At 45.8% G+C, this 18451-nt stretch overlaps 1 protein-coding gene across 4 annotated transcripts in view; it reads left to right on the forward strand.

Moving 5' to 3' along the window:
• Positions 1-18451, forward strand: part of arhgef11 (Rho guanine nucleotide exchange factor (GEF) 11) — a 35755-nt gene that overhangs the window by 11471 nt on the left and 5833 nt on the right. For 3 of the 4 annotated variants that reach the window (XM_076288796.1, XM_076288795.1, XM_076288797.1), the window contains 25 exons: positions 454-552; positions 1004-1046; positions 1476-1572; positions 1697-1819; positions 4181-4204; positions 4923-5052; positions 5770-5857; positions 6328-6357; positions 6831-6960; positions 7896-8102; positions 8457-8510; positions 9544-9692; positions 10912-11052; positions 11428-11504; positions 11816-11941; positions 12463-12580; positions 13322-13500; positions 13930-14005; positions 14283-14447; positions 14902-14983; positions 15089-15169; positions 15899-15939; positions 16301-16453; positions 16823-17062; positions 18042-18125. In XM_076288796.1, coding sequence (XP_076144911.1) covers positions 454-552; positions 1004-1046; positions 1476-1572; positions 1697-1819; positions 4181-4204; positions 4923-5052; positions 5770-5857; positions 6328-6357; positions 6831-6960; positions 7896-8102; positions 8457-8510; positions 9544-9692; positions 10912-11052; positions 11428-11504; positions 11816-11941; positions 12463-12580; positions 13322-13500; positions 13930-14005; positions 14283-14447; positions 14902-14983; positions 15089-15169; positions 15899-15939; positions 16301-16453; positions 16823-17062; positions 18042-18125 — 2737 coding nt within the window. Of the gene's footprint in view, positions 1-453; positions 553-1003; positions 1047-1475; positions 1573-1696; positions 1820-4180; positions 4205-4922; positions 5053-5769; positions 5858-6327; positions 6358-6830; positions 6961-7895; positions 8103-8456; positions 8511-9543; positions 9693-10911; positions 11053-11427; positions 11505-11815; positions 11942-12462; positions 12581-13321; positions 13501-13929; positions 14006-14282; positions 14448-14901; positions 14984-15088; positions 15170-15898; positions 15940-16300; positions 16454-16822; positions 17063-17528; positions 17890-18041; positions 18126-18451 lie in introns of those variants that run through there. The other variant, XM_076288798.1, reaches the window with a different exon arrangement.

Raw genomic sequence — 18451 nt, forward strand, 5'->3', positions numbered from 1 at the left:
ACCAAAATCATTTTAGCATACATCCTCCATTATATATTTTTTTAATCTTTGGAGTGGATATCAAGAAAATATAAGAATAAGAACATATGCTATTGAATTCCCCTATAATGAATAAATTAAAATGCGCTTTGACTGCCGGCTGCCAGGACGCCAGTGCACTTTCAGTGGTCCAGTGGCATTTCACGCTGTGCTTGCACAATATAAAACTTGAATATAAAACTCTATCATTAGACTATAGCTGCCCTTCTAGGTTTACTGCCAAGGAGCCGCTACAGCTGAAATCTCTCTCACCCTGTTTTCTTCCATCTGCCGCTTGCAGATTGCTTTTCCTGTTGTTCTCTTACTCTTCCTTCCCCTTTTAGATGTTTAATGCACCATAATAGCTATTTGTTTTTTTCTTTTAACCTCACTTCTGTCTGTCTGTCTGTCTGTCTGTCTTTGTTTTCTTTTTAGCTGTTCTACCTGTCTGTGGAGGCGTACCTGGGTTCCAGCACTAAGGACGCTCGCAATCTGGCCCCTCAGATCTGCACCCACTTCCTGGATCATGATGCCGTGAGTTTCTCTTCCTTTCTTCTCTATCTTCCTTTCTCCTCTCTCTTCCTTTCTTCTCTATCTTCCTTTCTCCTCTCTCTTCCTTTCTCCTCTATCTTCCTTTCTCCTCTCTCTTCCTTTCTCCTCTCTCTTCCTTTCTCCTCTCTCTTCCTTTCTCCTCTCTCTTCCTTTCTTCTCTATCTTCCTTTCTCCTCTCTCTTCCTTTCTCTGCCTCCTTCTGTCCATCACAATAGTTCAATTATAGATCGTTGTTAATGAAATATCAGGCCTCTTTTGTACTTTTGTAGTCCAGATAGTTAACAGGAGGTGGCATTTGGCATTTCAAATTGTGATTAACAGTGTCTTAATAACAGAATCACATATTATATTTCTGCAGTTCTGTAGTCATCCTGCAGTAATTGAATCTAACTGAGTGCAGATTATTGACTGATCTGTCTCCTCTGCTTCATAGCCGCTCAGAATAAAAGTGAGAGAGGAGTTCCTGACAGATATTGGTGAGTTCCTGATTATGTATTGTGTGTGTTTGTGTGTGTGTGTGCGTTGAACTTGACACTGGGTGCGTATGTGATATATGAGGTATGCTCTTACTGGTCATCATATGCATCATTGATATGCTATAATGAGTGTATTGATATGTTGTGATGCTTCCTGTGTGTGTGTGTGTGTGTGTGTGTGTGTGTGTGTGTGTGTGTGTGTGTGTGTGTGTGTGTGTGTGTGTGTGTGTGTGTGTGTGTGTGTGTGTGTGTGTGTGTGTGTGTGTGTGTGTGTGTGTGTGTGTGTGTGTGTGTGTGTGTGTGTGTGTGTGCGTGCGCGTGCGCGTGCGCGTGCGCAGTTTCTGTTATATGCTGTGTATTCTTTTTGTGTGTACTATGCTGTGTGTGTGTGTGTGTTAATGTGTTGTGATGTGTGTGTGTTTGGTGCAGAGAGCCGGTTGCAGGCTCAGGAGGACATCAGAGGGCCACTCTCTGAACTCCAGCAGCAAGTCCTGCCCGACATCCAGGACCAGATCCAGGACTACAGGTAGTGTGCGTGTGTGCGTGTGTGCGTGTGTGCGTGTGCGTGTGTGTGTGTGTGTGTGCGTGCGCGGGTGTGTCCATATTATTTAGTATTTGTGAGTAAATGTCGTGTGTGTGTGTGTGTGCAGGAGTAAGCAGATGATGGGACTAGGCTCTCTGTTTGGGGAGAGTGACCTGCAGCAGCTGGACGGAGACCCGGCCAAGGAGAGGCAGGTGGTGGACCGGCAGGTGACTGCCCTCTGGGAGATCCTGTGAGTCACACGGCGATACACATTTCACAAGTACACTTCACGCATCACTAGTGCACCACAGTACACTGTACTAGCATACTGCACACTAGACTACATGACACTCTTCACCCTTCACTAAGTAGGGCTGTAACGATATGCGATTCGAAACTGAAATCGCGACACTCGTATCCACGAACCTGTGTCGCGGTGTGAAAAGGCAGAATCGCGACACACCCTTTCTAGTGAGGCAGGTGGTGGACCGGCAGGTGACTGCCGTCTGGGAGATCCTATGAGTCACACGGCGATACACATTTCACAAGTACACTTCACGCATCACTAGTGCACCACAGTACACTGTACTACATAAGCAACACACATCTCCCGCTTTCCTCACCGGTAGATTATGCGTGCAACTTTACCAAACAGTATAGAAGTAAACCCCCTTTCCTTGCCCTGCTCTCTCTCGCTCTCCCTCCCTCAATGGACACACGCGACTTTGCACAAGCCTGCACAGTCCAAATAAAACATTCAAAATGGTAAAAGCAAGGATGCATAAAGACGACTAGCTAAATTACTATTAAATCCGGTTAGCATCAAAGGTATAATAAACAGTGTACTAGAAAATGATATACTATACTACACTATATTACAGTACACACTCTACTAGCACACTATATTATAGTATACTGCATTAAACTACACTACACTACATTATTAATACACTACAAACTACATGGCACAACATGTAGTGTGTAGTGTACACAAATTGACACACACAACATGGCACTTTACTTGTGCTCACTTCATTAGTAAATCACACTCCACCACAGAGGGAAAGGGGTTTACTTCTTCAATAATGAGGCCTTGAAATTAAACTCATGACACTACCACACACCACTCACTTGACACGTCCAGTCAGTCAGCCAGCAGATCATTATTATCTCTCCGAGATAAGCCCCCCTCTTTAAAACATGATGTAGTGTTTGCTGTTGCTGTTTTCTCTAGTAGTAGTTGTAGTTTCCATTGTTGTCAACCACTTTGGGAGAGCATGGATCTGCAGGGATGCTTTTTGGTGCATCAGTCATAGTGTAATTGCATCCCACTAGCTTCAGTCATTATCAGAGGACCATCTGATGATTTCATGAGTTTGGATAGCCTGTGGCTGGCCGGAAAGCCCATTTAGCCCATATGTACCGTGCATGCATACGACCATGCACACATTTATGTAATAAGCTCAGTGCATTAACGGAGGGTCTGATGGTTTAAATAAGCTTACAGTGCATGGCCACGTAGCCTGAGGGTAAGACCTGTGGGACAATAACAAAGCACTCTGGGACCTACAGAATCTAGCCATCATTAATGTAAAGCCGGATTGTGTTGTGTGTTAACAGTAAATGGTTTGGTATGGGTATGTTGTTCGATTGCCTCTACTGTTGGAAATCTCACTGTTGACAGTAATTACACAGACAGACAGACAGACACAGGCACACACACACAGACACACACAGACAGAGACACACACAGACAGACACACACACACACACACACACACACACACACACACACACACACACACACACACACACACACACACACATATACACACACACATACACACACAGACAGAGACACACACACACACACACACACACACACAGACAGAGACACACACACACACACACACATACACACACACACACACACACACACACACACACAGACACACACACACACACACAGACAGACACACACAGACACAATAAGTGATATCCACTGTGTTCAGTCAGATAGCACATAATTAAACTTGACTCGGGCAGAGTTCCAAAGGTCACCACAACAGCAATCACACCTCACAGCTCTAGTCATATGACGAAGAGAGAGAGAGAACACACACACACACACACACACACACACACACACACACACACACAAATCACTCACACACACACACACACACAAAAATCACTCTCTCTCACACACACACACACACACACACACACAGACACAGACACACACACACAAAAATCACTCACACACACACACACACACAGACACACACACACAGTCACACACAAATTACACATGCATCACTTGCACCTCACTGGGACATAAATACACACAGAGATAGAGAGGCAGAGAGAGAGAGAGAGATCACATGATTTTTGTAGCGACAGCAGTTAACTTTCTTTCAAACGTGTGTGTGTGTGTGTAGGAGCAAAAAGAGTGCAGGATCTACATCGCATGCTCTCCCTTATAGGAGGACAAGCTGACCATCCTGTGTTTTAAAGTGTATGTATGCCATGTCAAAGAGAAGGACTGTAAGAGGGATGTGTTGGCAGTAAAATAGCTAATCTTTGTTCTCGCTCCTGTGTTTCCTTTCAGCTCGAAGCACGAGGAGGACAGAAGGTAAGAGCTACCTAGTGCATGTTAGATCATTACGAGACACAGATTACAAACACAACTCCTGACTAGGGATGTAATAACACACACTCAACTCCCGATTCGGTACGATTCACGATTTTAAGTTCACGATACGATTTTCTCATGATTTTTTTGAACAGAATAACCAGCAGACAAATTATGACTGTAAATATTCCTTTATTTATATAAACTGAGAAGGTCTGAACTTGTTGTCAGCTAAGTGTCACAGTCCCATGCATATTATCCAGCGCCTGGATGAGGTTGTTTTAAATTACAATAATCAATTCTGGCTCGCACTTTTACTATTTTTGCCAATCATCAGGATGCCTCTGTGTTTTATCACTCCGAACAACCAACCAACAACTGACGTCGAACAAGTGAAATCAAAAGCAGATTATGTCCTATTCTGTTTAAAAATTGCATCACGATTCATGTTTTTTTTTTTATCTCAGCCGATGTAATCTTAACACATTTGTATTGATGTTTAGCCGATTCACAGAGTATCATTACATACATCCCTACTCCTGACATTTGAACACTTACCATTTTTCCCTGATGATTGATTTTCTCCTTCTTTGCCTTGCCTCTCTCTCTCTGTCTTTCTCTCTCCCTTTCCCACTCTCTCTCTCCTTTGTCTGTCTTGTTTTTTTCTCTCTCTCTCTCTCTCTCTCTCTCTCTCTCTCCCTCCTCATCCCTCCATTAGTTCTCCTCTGGCATCTGCGGTGCTGCTCTACCTGAGACATTCGGGCATTAAGCTGCGGGACTCGCGCGTCTTTCCAGGCCTCATCTCTGAGAAAGAGAAGTGGCTCCCCTTCTTCCCCAAGGCTAAGAGGGTAGGATAACCAGCATTTCACACTAGCCATAGACTAAAAGGGAAAGATAACCAACAGCTAATACTGTACTAACATCTGTTAAGATTGTACGCGACAGCCAACATTTCCTATTAGCTCTCAGCTGCCCGTGTTCTAGAATCACATTGTTGTTCTGGTAGATATGTACTAGACAGGACCCTGCCAAGAGCACATCAAGCATGATAAGAGGCCGTTGTGGTCACTGAAGTAGTCAGTCCGTCCAGGTAACGTGCGGAACATCATCCAGCAGTTTGAGAACCACTCGGAGAGTCGCTGTCAGGGGTCCTGGCCTGTTCCTCAAAGGCCAAGTGGAACCTTTTCTGTGGTGTTATGGAATCTAAATGTGACTAGTCAGTTTTAACTTTAGCTGCAAATTGAAGTTGTTTGACACAAGCGGCGTGTGGAAAGCCAGGCAGTAAAAAAAAAAAAAGGTCAACAACCTTTGAGATTCCAGTTAGGTCTCACCTGCCAAGTGGTGGTGTTCAGTTTCACCAGAGCAGCAGGGCTCCAAGAGCGAACGGAAATCTGTTCTCATGCTTGAAATGTTCACTGTTCCAATGATAATTTTTGACAATATCACAACATCGTCGTCATGAAAGAAAAGGAAATCAACAAATAGATCTGACATTATTTCATTGACAAGAAATGATTGCTTTCTCTTTCTTTCTCTTTCTCTTTTCCTCTTCCTCATCGTAACAGTTAAGTAGTGGCAAGAAGGATGGTGAGGACAAGAAGAGAAACCCCATCCTGAAGTACATTGGCAAACCCAGGAGCACGTCACAGTCCAGTAAGAACCCCATGCAGGGCAGACAAACAGAGGACACTGCTACGCACTTCAGTGTTAAATACTTACCCAAGCATGCACAGATACAATTGCATTCAGTATATGGAAGACCTATGTTGAGTTTGCTGGATTAATGTGAATTCAGTTCTCATATAAACAGACTTATACAGAGGAGGAAGTTACACTGTTCCATTTTGCAGAAGTATATTCTGACTCATTCTGGCATTCCATCATGCACTTGAAACACTCATAAATGCCTAGATCACAGCTTACAAGCCATGGCCTAGTGTCAATGGGAAATGTCGTTTGCCTTTTGCATGTCATCTTATAATTTTGCTTTGTCATCTTTGTTTTAACTTATAGTTTTTATTGTCGGTTGTGTTGCTGGGGTTGTGGTTTGGGAGATAAATGAGTTTCATTGTTTGAATCCCTTTGTGGAGTTCACCCTTTTGGTTTCCTTTCCCCTTTTTCAGCGTTCCATGTCCCATTGTCCCCCACAGAAGGTACTTTTGCTTTCTATGATTTTGACATTAATTTCATATGATATTCATATTCTTATTTCAATTTTCCCCACATCTTTTTCATATATTTCATAAACTTATTTTTTTTGTATTTTAGGCCACGTGTCTGTCTCTCTTTGTCTCATTTAAAATGTATTATTTCTTGAACATGTCATCTCCACCCAACATCATCTCTTCCTGCATCTCTCTTCCCCCCCTTCTCTCTCTCCCTCCCTCACTCTCTCACTCTCTGCCCCCCCTTCTCTCTCTCCCTCTCTCACTCTCTCACTCTCTGCCCCCCCCCCCCTCTCTCTCCCTCTCTCACTCTCTCACTCTCTGCCCCCCCTTCTCTCTCTCCCTCCCTCACTCCCTCACTCTCTGCCCCCCCCCTCTCTCTCTCTCCCTCCCTCACTCTCTCACTCTCTGCCCCCCCCTTCTCTCTGTCCCTCTGTTTCTCTCTCTTTCTGTCTGTGCAGTCCGTCCAGGTAACGTGCGGAACATCATCCAGCAGTTTGAGAACCACTCGGAGAGTGTTGGGGAGGAGGGGGAAGACGCTGAGGGCCAGCGCCTCTCGACCAGCAGCCTTGGAGAGGAGAGCATGGACAGGTGTGTGTGTGTGTGTGTGTGTGTGTGTGTGTGTGTGTTATTTTTGTCAGTGTCTGTGTTTTACAATCACTTGGACAGCTTTGAGTAGGTAATAGACAGGTGATTGTGTGGATGTTGGTGTGTATATGGAGTGATTGACAGGCGTGTGTGTGTGTGTGTGTTTTTTTGTTGCTTTTTCTGTTTAATAGCTGTCCCTCCAGGAATTTTGAGATCTTTTCACAAATCCATGGGTTTCCTGCAATTAGAACATTTTTCTTATATCTGCAATATTTCTGCAAAAATCATTGCAATTGTTGAGAATTAATGCTGTTTTCATAGAATTCATATTTTGCTGTAATAACTACAAGCCCTCACAAAATCCTACAAGACTACAATACAAGTTTTAGGAGTTTTGGCCTGAATTTGAATCCTCACAAGATCCTGTCTGTCTGTCTGTTGGTCGGTATCTGTCTGTCTGTGTGTGTATTTTGGTGTCTGAATGTGTGTGTCCGCGCGCGCTGATGTGTTAACCTCATTTGATATTCATTTGGGAATACAGTGGGTGGCGTGTCCGATGTGTGTGAACAGCTGCCTCATATCTGTGTGTGTGTGTGTGTGAGATTCATAATATGCTACAATGCATTGATACTCTGTTGTTTTCCACTTTATTATTCTCTCTTCTTACTTGTGTCCTCCCCTTTTTCTTACAATTTTCTCCATTTTCCTCTTTGTCTCCATCCCCCTCTCTTCCTTCTTGTTTTACTCTCTCCCCTCTGCCTCCCAACCCCCCCTCCCCTCCCCGCCATATCTCTCTCTCTCTCTCTCTCCCTGCCCCCCCTCTCTCCCTCTCTCCCTCCCTCCCTCTCTCCCTCTCCCTCCCTCTCTCTCTCTCTCTCCCTCTCTGTCTCTGTCTCTCCATCCCTCCCTCTCTCTCTCTCTCTCTCTGTCACACACAGCCCGACGGTCTCTGTGCGTTTGGCTCGCAGTGAGTCTCTGAAGGCCCAAGGGGAGGGGCGTCGCCGGGGCATCACGACGGGGGCAGAGTCAGTACCTCGTTCCCGTAGCGATGTGGACATGGAGGACTGCGGGGAGGAGAGGGAGGGGCCGGGCTTGCGTCCGTTACATCACAGCGCCTCGTCCTCAGCCTCCAGTAGTTCAGCCAGGTACACACACTCACACACACACACACACTCACATACTCACTCACACACACACAACCCCATGTACTCACACATACTCAAATACACACGCACACACACAACCCCATGTACTCACATATACTCAAATACACACGCACACACACACACACACACACACAAAATCATACTTGCACTGGCTTACTCTCACATTTCATACACACACACTCGCACAGACCCTTGCTTACACACACACTTTTTCTTTTGTGCATCTGCACTTTTGTGCACGTACAGGCATGGACATGCTTACATGACACTTTCTGAGACCCTTTCTATCTCATCTCTTATCCCCCCCCCCCCCCCCCCCCGCCTCTCTCTCAGGTCTCTGGAGAACCCCACTCCTACTCCTCCATACACTCCTCGCACTAGACGCAGGTGAGTCGGAGGAGCTGCAGATCCCAGTCTGACAACACACACCACAAACACATAGGCACACACTCACACTCACTCTTATTTAAATGTAAATTATCATTATCACACCTCTTTCTCCCACACGGACACACACACACACACACACACACACACACACACACACACACACACACTTTTTCCCATTCCAAGATACCCGCTCACAGGCAACACGCACGTAATGGCCCTTAATGGTCTCTAATTGTCCAGTATTAATGTGCATCTGAAATGTTCTGAACCTGTACCGGTAATGGGCCATTAGATGGCCCACATCCTCTCATTCGCTTCCACTAATTCCTGGAAATGGTTGATTTGAGGGTGATGAACGTTTGAGAGGGAGGCCAAGTGATCCACTGGACCCCTCTGAGTACTTAGGTCCTCTTGGGCAGTGTAGGCACGTGAAGACCATCCTCAGCATACGTAGCGCTGTGTGGGTTTGGAAATGCTGTTTTTCCTTATTTAAAGAGCAGTCTGTCAGTTAACTTACCCCAGAATGAGAATGAGAATTTGCCCGTGTGCACTGTAAATAAATTTTAACATGTCGGTCATTTGGCCACAGTAATAGACCCTCAAATACCCCAAAACAGTTTAGCACCATCACAAAATGGTACATAACTTCAATTTTTACTGTCATGATTGTTTATTTCACCGTCCTTTCTGACTCTTGTCCCCTTTCTTTGTCTAACCTCTCTCTACCTCTCCAACTGTCTCTTTTTGTCTTCCCCACCCTCTCTCTCTCTTTATCCCTCCATCCCTCTCTGCCTGTGCCTCTCTTTCTCTCTCTCCATCCCTCTCTTCCTCCATCCCTCTCTCTCCCTCTATCCCTCCATTTCGCTCTCCCTGGGCCCCGTCTCTCTCTCTCTCCCTCCATCCTTCTCTTCCTCCATCCCTCTCTCTTTCTCCCCTCTGTCCTCTCTCTCCCTCTCTCCCTGCATCCCTCCATCCCTCCCTCAATCCCTCTCTCTCTCCCTCCCTCCCTCTGCCCACCCCCCCACTACAGGAGTGTGGAGTTACCTGCGCTGCTGCTCCCAGAAGCCCCTGCTCTGGAGGAGGACGTGCCCGATGGGCAGAACTGGCAGGAAACGGTGGACGCGCCCATCCTTGCCTCGCTCAGCCCGCGGGAGGTCGATTGCCAGGCTGTCATCTATGGTGAGCCTCGCAGGGTCAAAGGTTGAAGAGAAAAGGAGAAAAGCCAGGAGGGGAAAAGAGGAAGGCAGCTAAGCAGAGGGAAAGAAGCACTTTGTTGCTGAGTCACAGAAAAACGTCTTAGTGGCTTCTTAGTAAAGGAAGTGGTATAGTCCTGCATGCTCCTTTGCGCGTGACGAAGATGTGCACCATTGACGCAATTCTCCCCACGCGCACGGGACACACCGCAGGGCTATACCAGCCCTCTAAGACAGTGTCCCAAGACAGGGATCCCTCTTTTATTGCACAGAAATAAAGGCTCTGGGCATTTGTTGCATGATGCATAAAACAATGGTTGTTGTCCTGCTTTCTGTAGTGGCAGCAGCATTGAAATACTATCCATCTAGTCTTATTTCCCTGTCATGCTACCCACATAACCCTGTCAATGCCAGCGCTGGTTGGTCCCGTGTGTAGAGACAAGCAGTCTCGACTGTAGCAATGTTTTGTTGACATGCCATAAAGCTCGCTTGTTTATGGTGCTCCTGCTGCTCAGCCGTAGATCATATCACCACCACTGCTGAGCCCGTGGATTCAGTATGCAGACGGCTCGAGAGCTGATGACATGTTGATGGATGGCTGTGCGGCTAAAAAGCTCATGCACGCTAGCAGATTGCACACATGCTTTGAGTGTGCGTGGGTGTGCTTGTCTGTCTGCCTGTACTGTATGTCTGTCTTTCTGTCTGTCTTTCTGTCTGTCTGTCTGTGTGTGTATGTGTGTGTGTGTGTGTGTGTGTTTCTCTCTGTGCTTTAGTGTGTTTGAGGTGGGATCGCAGTCAGGTCACACACACACGCGCTCAGACTGAGACACTGAGCTCTACGTTTGGCTGGTAGGAGCCCTTGGCCTGCTTCCAGATACACAGCAGACGGGATTAGTTGCTCCTTCCTCCCTTTTTTCATTTCATTCATCTGTGCTTAACTCTACATAGGTCAGATTAGATCAGATTAGATTAGAGAGCTAATTGTCATTTACAGATTAGATTGCAGTATGTTGTGTACTTATCTGGTTTTTTTTTCTTTTATCTCTTTTTCGTTTATTTCTTTTCTTCTGCCTCTTCTTCTTTTCTCTGTTCTCCTTCCATTTTTCCCTCTTTCCCCTCCTCCTCCTTCTCTTCCTCTTTTTCCTCCTCCTTTTCCTCCTCCTCCCCCACCTCTCCTGCCTTCCTCTTCCTCCTCTCGCCTACAGAGCTCTTCATCACGGAGGTGTCTCACCTGCGGACACTACGCGTGCTGGACCAGGTGTTCTTCCAGCGCATGCGCTCGGTTCTCAACTTCGACGAGCTGACCTGCATCTTTCCCAACCTGGCACAGGTCTACGAGCTGCACGGTCAGTGCTTGCGCGCATGTTCGCGCGTGCGTGTGTCTGTTTTTCTCACCCTCGATTCAGTGTAAATATGTACTTAAGCCACACACACAATCTCCCTGTTGGTAGTGTAAATATGACTTCTACTGCAGTGTCACTGTGGAGCACTCTTTATGTGTCTGCGTATGTGTACAGTATGTACAGGGACTGATAGTGTTGTGCTGGGGTTTGATTGAAAGGGCCATTAGTGAAGTATTCAGTGAAATGTTTTATTTTATTTTTATTCCTTCTTAATGCCTGTGACTGTTTCACCCTACAGTGAGTTTACGTGAGCCCATGAAGAAGTATTGAGAGTGGGTTATGTGAATGTTTTCTTAACGTTGCTGTTTTGCTCTTCAGCGAGTTTATGTGACTCCATGAAGAAGCTGAGGGAGTCCCCCATTGTGCAGGGCATCGGTGACGTCATGCTGGCCAGGGTGGGTCTTCACTTATTAACATATTACATATTACAAATAAATTACATAAATAGAGTGGATCCAGGCAATATGCCATGTCATGTGCTTAAGTCAAATCTGTGCAGACCTGTTTGCATGACTTTAATGTTCCCTTTGATTGATTGATTGTATTTTGTTGTATTGCATGATAGAATACAGGCAAATTAGCATAAACCAACTGACCTACTGAATCTAAACTGAACTGAACCTACTCTTATGGAGGCCTTTGTTAACATAATGTATGTGTGTGTGTGTGTGTGTGTGTGTGTGTGTGTGTGTGTGTGTGTGTTTAGTTTGAGGGCACGGCAGGAGAGGAGTTTCAGGAGCAGGTGTCTCAGCTGTGCAGTCAGCAGTCTCAGGCCCTGGAGCTCATCAAGAACAAGCAGCGCAAAGACCCACGCTTTGCTCACATCATACAGGTAACACACGCACCTTAACGACCCACACTTTGCTCACATCATACAGGTAACACACGCACCTTAACGACCCACACTTCTTCGCTCACAGCATACAAGTAATGCATGATAGTCCACCCCCTTGTATTAACCTCATAACTGAATATATTTTGCAAAATCAATGTATAAACCTTGGTTAATAGTCGGGAAATTACAGTTTTATATAATATACTTATAGGTTCTTCACAGTGTTGCAGAATACTATTTGGATGTCTTAATAAAAATTGCTGACAATGAATAATGACACCTGTTATTGACAATAGGTTTTGTGCTTACTTATTACTTATTGTAAGGTATACTCCCTATATCCAAGACCTGTTCGTTCCTGTTGGGATTTGTTTTTCAGGAATGACTGGCAGACTATATACATTATCCCTTACTTATGTCTAAAAAGGGGGTTTTTGTTCGGTTGTGTAATCACATGTTTGTATATGTTGAAAGATGGTGTGTTCTAATTGGGTGACTGGTTGAGTAACATGTTTCAGGAATGCGAGGCCAGTCCTCACTGTAGGCGGCTACAGCTGAAGGATATGCTGGTGTCTGAGATGCAGAGGCTCACCAAATACCCACTACTGCTAGACAACATCATCAAGCACACGGAGGGTAAGGATACACACACACACACACACACACACACACACACACACACACACACACACACACACACACACACACACACACACACACACACACACAAAATACCCACTACTGCTAGACAACATCATCAAGCACACAGAGGGTGAGTACGCACACATACACCGCAGAAATCATCAACTAGTTAACTAGTTGACTGAAAATCACCAGTCGATGCTGTCTAGTGTGGCAGACCACTGTCTCCGTCTCTATCATGAGCTAATATTAGTGCCTGGTGTCCACTCCATTCCCTACACACCCGCTAATGATGACAACTGCTCTTGAGTCACACCACACACACACACACACACATCAGCAGCAGCCTCAGACATTGATGATCTTTTGCTGACTGACACACACACACTCTGAACTCTTATCCACTGACTCGCTGCTGAGTCACGCACAGGTGAACCCCGACACACACACACACACACACACACACACACAGATACACAGACAGACTCATCTCTCACCAAATACTCTTCCCTCTGCTGGCAGCACACCCACAGGAAAAAGTAATCATGCGTAAACTGTAACAGGAAGGAAATAACATTGTTATATGTTTAGCAGGCTAACTACTAGTAATCTTTAACTTTGTTAACATTGTTACAAAAGTAACCTCCCCAACCCTGTGCACACATCTCACGTACACATGCATGTACATATCTCACATATGCACACACTCTCTCATTCTGTTCTCTCTTCACACAGCTGGTTCCTCGGACCTGCAGCCTCTCCTCCGAGCGCAGGCCTGTTGCCGCGGGATACTGCAGACGGTCAACGAGTTTGTCAGGGAGACGGAACACAGGCAACGGCTCAGCCAATACCAGCGCAGGCTGGACATCTCGCAGCTGGAGAGGCAGAGCAATCCGGTCGCAGCGCAGTTTAAGGTACTGCCCACATCACTGATGGGAATCTGACATTTGTGACAATCCCTGCTTTGTGGCTGTGTGTGTGTGATACTGCTTCTCATACAGTCATGCTGCCACTACAGACTCTATTCCTCTTAATATTATTATTATTTACTATTTATGATGCCCTATTTATGACTTGATAATCTTTGTTTTGTACTTGTCACTTTTAGTCTTTGACTTCTTTGCACCTTTGTGGGCTTGCTGGGCAAATTGTACAGGCAACTGTTCAATCACAAAATAAAAGTCTTGAATCTTTAATCTTGAATTTCTCTGGTGGCTACTCCCTGCTCTGCCTTTCGTTGGGTGTTTTTCTTTTCTTTCTCTCTCTCATCCCATCAACACTCAACACGTTTTTTTTTCTCTTCATTTTCTCCCTGTATTAATTCTTCTCTGTCATCTCTGTAGAATCTGGACCTGACCACCAGGAGGATGATCCACGAGGGTCCACTCACCTGGAAAGTCAGCAAAGATAAAGCACTAGGTGAGATCATCCACTGGCCATTGTTTTACAGTGGCATAGGGGTGGACATCAATGTGGTTACTGTGTTGCCCGTTGGAATACAGAACGTATGTGTGTGCGTGTCTGTGTCTGTGTCTGTGTCCGTGTCCATCCGTGTGTGCGCATGTGTACACTTATATGAAGATCTATGTTTTTTATGTGCTTTGTATCCCTTCTATATTCACATTTGTGTGTGCATGTGGGTGCGTGTGTGCGTGTGTGTGCGCGTGTGTGTGTGTGTGCACATGTGTGTGTGTAGAGGTGCACGCGTTGCTGCTGTGCGACCTGCTGGTGCTGCTGCAGAAGGGAGCGGACGACCGGCTGGTGCTGCGCTGCCCGTCACGCTGGGGCGGCGGCGACTCCAAGACCTCCTTCTGCCCCATCGCCCGCCTCGACTCGCTGCTCGTCAGACCAGTGGCCACAGGTACCGCAGGGTTAGGGGAAGGAGAATGGGGAGAGGGGGGCCAGATGGGAATGAATTTATGAATGAACTAATGATGGAAGGAAGGGAGAGAGGGATGGATGGATGGATGGATGGATGGATTGATGGACAAATGAATGGATGAATGAATTGCTAGTTTGTTCAATTCATTCATTCTTTCAGTGTTGGAAGGAATTAAAAAAACAAATCATTATGGATATAGGTTGTGTTGTCTGAAGCTCTTGATCTGGCTTACTTGGTGGCTAGCTTTGGAGTGATTCTCTTTGGTTTGGTTTGTTGATTAGTGGATTCGTGAAAGCCTAAATTAGTGGATGGATGGATTGATGGATGAGTCTTTGGATGGGATTTTCATACCTTAGCTTAAATTGTTATACCTTACCTTAAATTGTGATTGGCTGATGTATGATAGATTGACATCTCTACTCCTCTCCCTCAGACAACAAGGCCCTGTACGTCATCAGCACGTCGGAGCGACAGATCTACGAGTTGGTAGCCGGGACTCTCTCTGAAAAGAACACGTGAGTGCCGCCTCAGCCAAATCTGGATTGGCTGCTCAGAGAGAGTGACAGCTGACTGACCAGTGATTTTTGCTTCTCGTGTTTTTTTTGTTTTTTTTCTCCCAGGTGGAAAGATCTGTTGGAAAAGACAATCTCATTGGCCACGGAGAATGCAGGCTCGACCAAACGGGGATCGCAACAAACGACGTGAGTCATAAACAGAGCTTAAAGTTCTCAGGCGCTGTGGCAGAAATAAAGTGTGGGCTGGACCGTTTAACGGCTTATCCTAACTGCATCCGACTGTGGCGTTGCTCTCTGTCCGCGCTGAATCTGCTTAACGTGCTGTTCTATTGCATCATATTTCCCACTCAAAATGGCAAATGGCACTGTGTTGTGTTGGGTCCAGTTAGGATATTCCAGTTGAAAACAATGTAATGAAAAGGATTTTGTTGCTATTGCTCACTCCCATGTCATTCTGTTAGAACACAGTGTAAATTAGAAAATGGATAATTACGTTCAATGGCTCCGGAATTCTTTCATCATCTCAGGCACAGATTTCTTTTCAGGCCTTAAACCCTGTTTAAATGTTTTACAGCAAAAGAAAAAATATTATCCCATGTATTGTTTGCAGTCAATTTTTGAAGTAGCCCAGAAAGAACACTCACAGAGTTTAGCCCAGTTATACTGAACTTTCACTGTGAACGTCACTCTAGTGATTCACCAACCTCAACTCATCAGTTGAGTCTTGTCTTACGACAGCCCTTTGTGAACCCTCTGTGTGTGTGTGTGTGTGTGTGTGTGTGTGTGTGTGTGTGTGTGTGTGTGTGTGTGTGTGTGTGTGTGTGTGTGTGTGTGTGTGTGTGTGTTTAGTGCTGTTTGTTCACACTCTGTGCCCACTCACACCCTGTGTTTGTTTGTCTGTTTGTGTCCCTGCAGCTCCAACCTGGACTCCCCGGGTGGCCCCGTCTACCAGCCAGGTGAGATGTGACGCTGGCCTGTGACAGGATCTCTCTCCTGAAATCACGTCACTGTGACGTCACTGTGCCACAGTCACTCCATAGACAAAAGAACTCCACTGGGATTGTATCTCTTGGTTATATGTGCTTCATTTGTAGTTGTAACATGTCTGTGGCTGGTAGGCACTGTTAAAGGATGTAGAAAGATAAATGTGTATGATTTATGTGATCACTATTGGAAATTGTTCCCAATATTTAAATCAGTCTGCAGTCAGGCTCAAATGTTGTAAATTGTTAGTATTATTACTATTATGACGGTAAATATTTCTTTCCTGCAGTGATGCTAAAATCCTCTCCCCTCCATCTTTCTGTTTCTCTGTAGAAGTGTCGCTGACGCAGAGCCCCAGCTCCAGGGAGAGGGACTCGCCCAGTGACGAGGACGGCGTGCTCACGCCCACCACGCCAGCCGACACGTCAGCCTCCTTCCTCGGCAGTGACCAGCAGGGAGGGATAGCAGAGGCGGCTCTTAACGATGGTGAGACATGACTGGGAGGAGAGAGAGCAAGAGGAGAGATGGACGAGGGTTAGAGGAAAGACAGACAGAGAGAGAGGGACAGAGACAGAGGGACAGAGACAGAAAGAGAGACAGAGACAGAGAGACAGACAGAAAGTGGAAGGGGATTAGATTGAAGACGGAAAAAGTATTCATGATCAAGACATATTAAGATGGAAGATTTCCCACCCCTGATGTGTCCAGTTTGAAATCAATTAAAAAAAGAGAATGGGAATGTCTTTGGCTGTCCACTCATAGTTGTCACTGTAGACAAAGCACACACTTCATGCCCGTGTCATTATTCATTGGTTCTTTTTTGTTTTCCTTTCTCTTGTTCCTCCTCTCCATCAGTGGAGACCCTGAGGCAGTTAATATTCCACGACCTGGACGACTGCTGGAGCCAGGACACAGACAACACGCCCACCAACGAGACGGCCAATGAGAGAAGCCCGCTCGCCGAGGGACAGCAGCCTGAGCCCGTCGAGCCTACCGAGCCTGAGAACTCTGACGGCCCCAGCCAATGGGAGGCTGAGGTAGCGGACGGCCCACCGCCACAGGTGGAGTCGCCCACGGTGAAAGTTATGCGGAAAGGTAAACGAGAGCAACTTGTTATGGGCTGTTGAAGATGCTATGTGGATTTTTTTTATTATTTTTTTAGTTTTAAAAAAATCAACAGGATGTGAAGAAACGATTGTTTTGACGTGATAACAAAAACATAACTGAAGTTAGCATGCAAACCAGCTAGTGCTGGCCTAGTTTTTTTGTAATACCTACAGTATGTTGTACTATGTGTGGCTGTTGTATTAAATACAATGCAAGTCAGTGGAACGTCAAAGACTGGAAGCCCACAGAATTCCACACGGCTCCTTTGAGATCACGTGATTGTGCCGTTGCTGTGGATTTTTTTGGTGTGTTTTAGAAAGCTTTGAGTTGATAATGATTTTTCTTCTCTTCTTCTACCTCTGAATCCTGTACGTTTTCCCATCTTTTACCCCCCCTCTCTCTCTTTCTCCCTCTCTCTCTCTCTCCCATGCTCCCTTCCTCTGCATGTGCTCAGAGCTTGCTATGATTAAGCTGATGTGAATTTTAATCTTTTTATTTTATTTGTGACTGTCTTTCCTTACTGCTTCTTTGCAACACATGGTCACACACTGACACACACACACAATGCATACTTGTGCTGTACCCTCTCCTGCACTGACAAACCCTGCTCCCCCCCCCCACCCCCACACACACATACACACACACACACACACACACACACACACACACACAATTCTCACTTTCCTCATACTACACCATGAATTTCTTAAATCCTCTCTCTCTTTCTCACACTTGCACGCACTTTCACACACACACACACACACATATGCATGCCTGAACACACACACACACTCTCTCTGTACTCTCACTCACTCACACACACACACACACACACACACACACACACACACATATATGCATGCCTGAACACACACACACACTCTCTCTCTACTCTCACTCACACACACACACACACACACACACACTGTTGTGCACACACACTCCTCCCCTCCTCTTTCTGACACAGCTGTGGGTGCGGGTTCTCCTTCTCTTCCTGACGACATCACTGATGATGTCAACATCCACTCCAGCCAATCGGCAGAGTCGAGAGGTGGGGACAGTGCTCTTGGTAAACTCGATCCCTCATAGATAGCAGTGTGGGGATGAGGAGACTAGACCCCTATCAGGTGCTATTCCTTCTTAAAGGTAGACTCCTGAGGTGCGTTCAAGTTGGCAAACACAAGGCCAAACACTAGCAAACGTGTGCCGTTTTTTATTTGCTTTGAGTTTGGCAGGAGCGCATACGGTCTGAGGATGATAGTTCCCCCCCATGAACATACAATGCCTCTGGATAAAGGGTCAACATTGAAATTTAACAATTTGGAATGTTTACACAAGAACGTTCAAATATAACAATCTAATAAAAAATAAATGTGT

The sequence above is a fragment of the Alosa pseudoharengus genome, unplaced genomic scaffold, assembly GCF_046254945.1.
Source record: "Alosa pseudoharengus isolate Yale_2024_CS ecotype anadromous, Long Island Sound unplaced genomic scaffold, YU_APseudo_1.1 YU_APseudo_1.1_scf_17, whole genome shotgun sequence".
NCBI classification, from domain to species: domain Eukaryota; kingdom Metazoa; phylum Chordata; class Actinopteri; order Clupeiformes; family Clupeidae; genus Alosa; species Alosa pseudoharengus.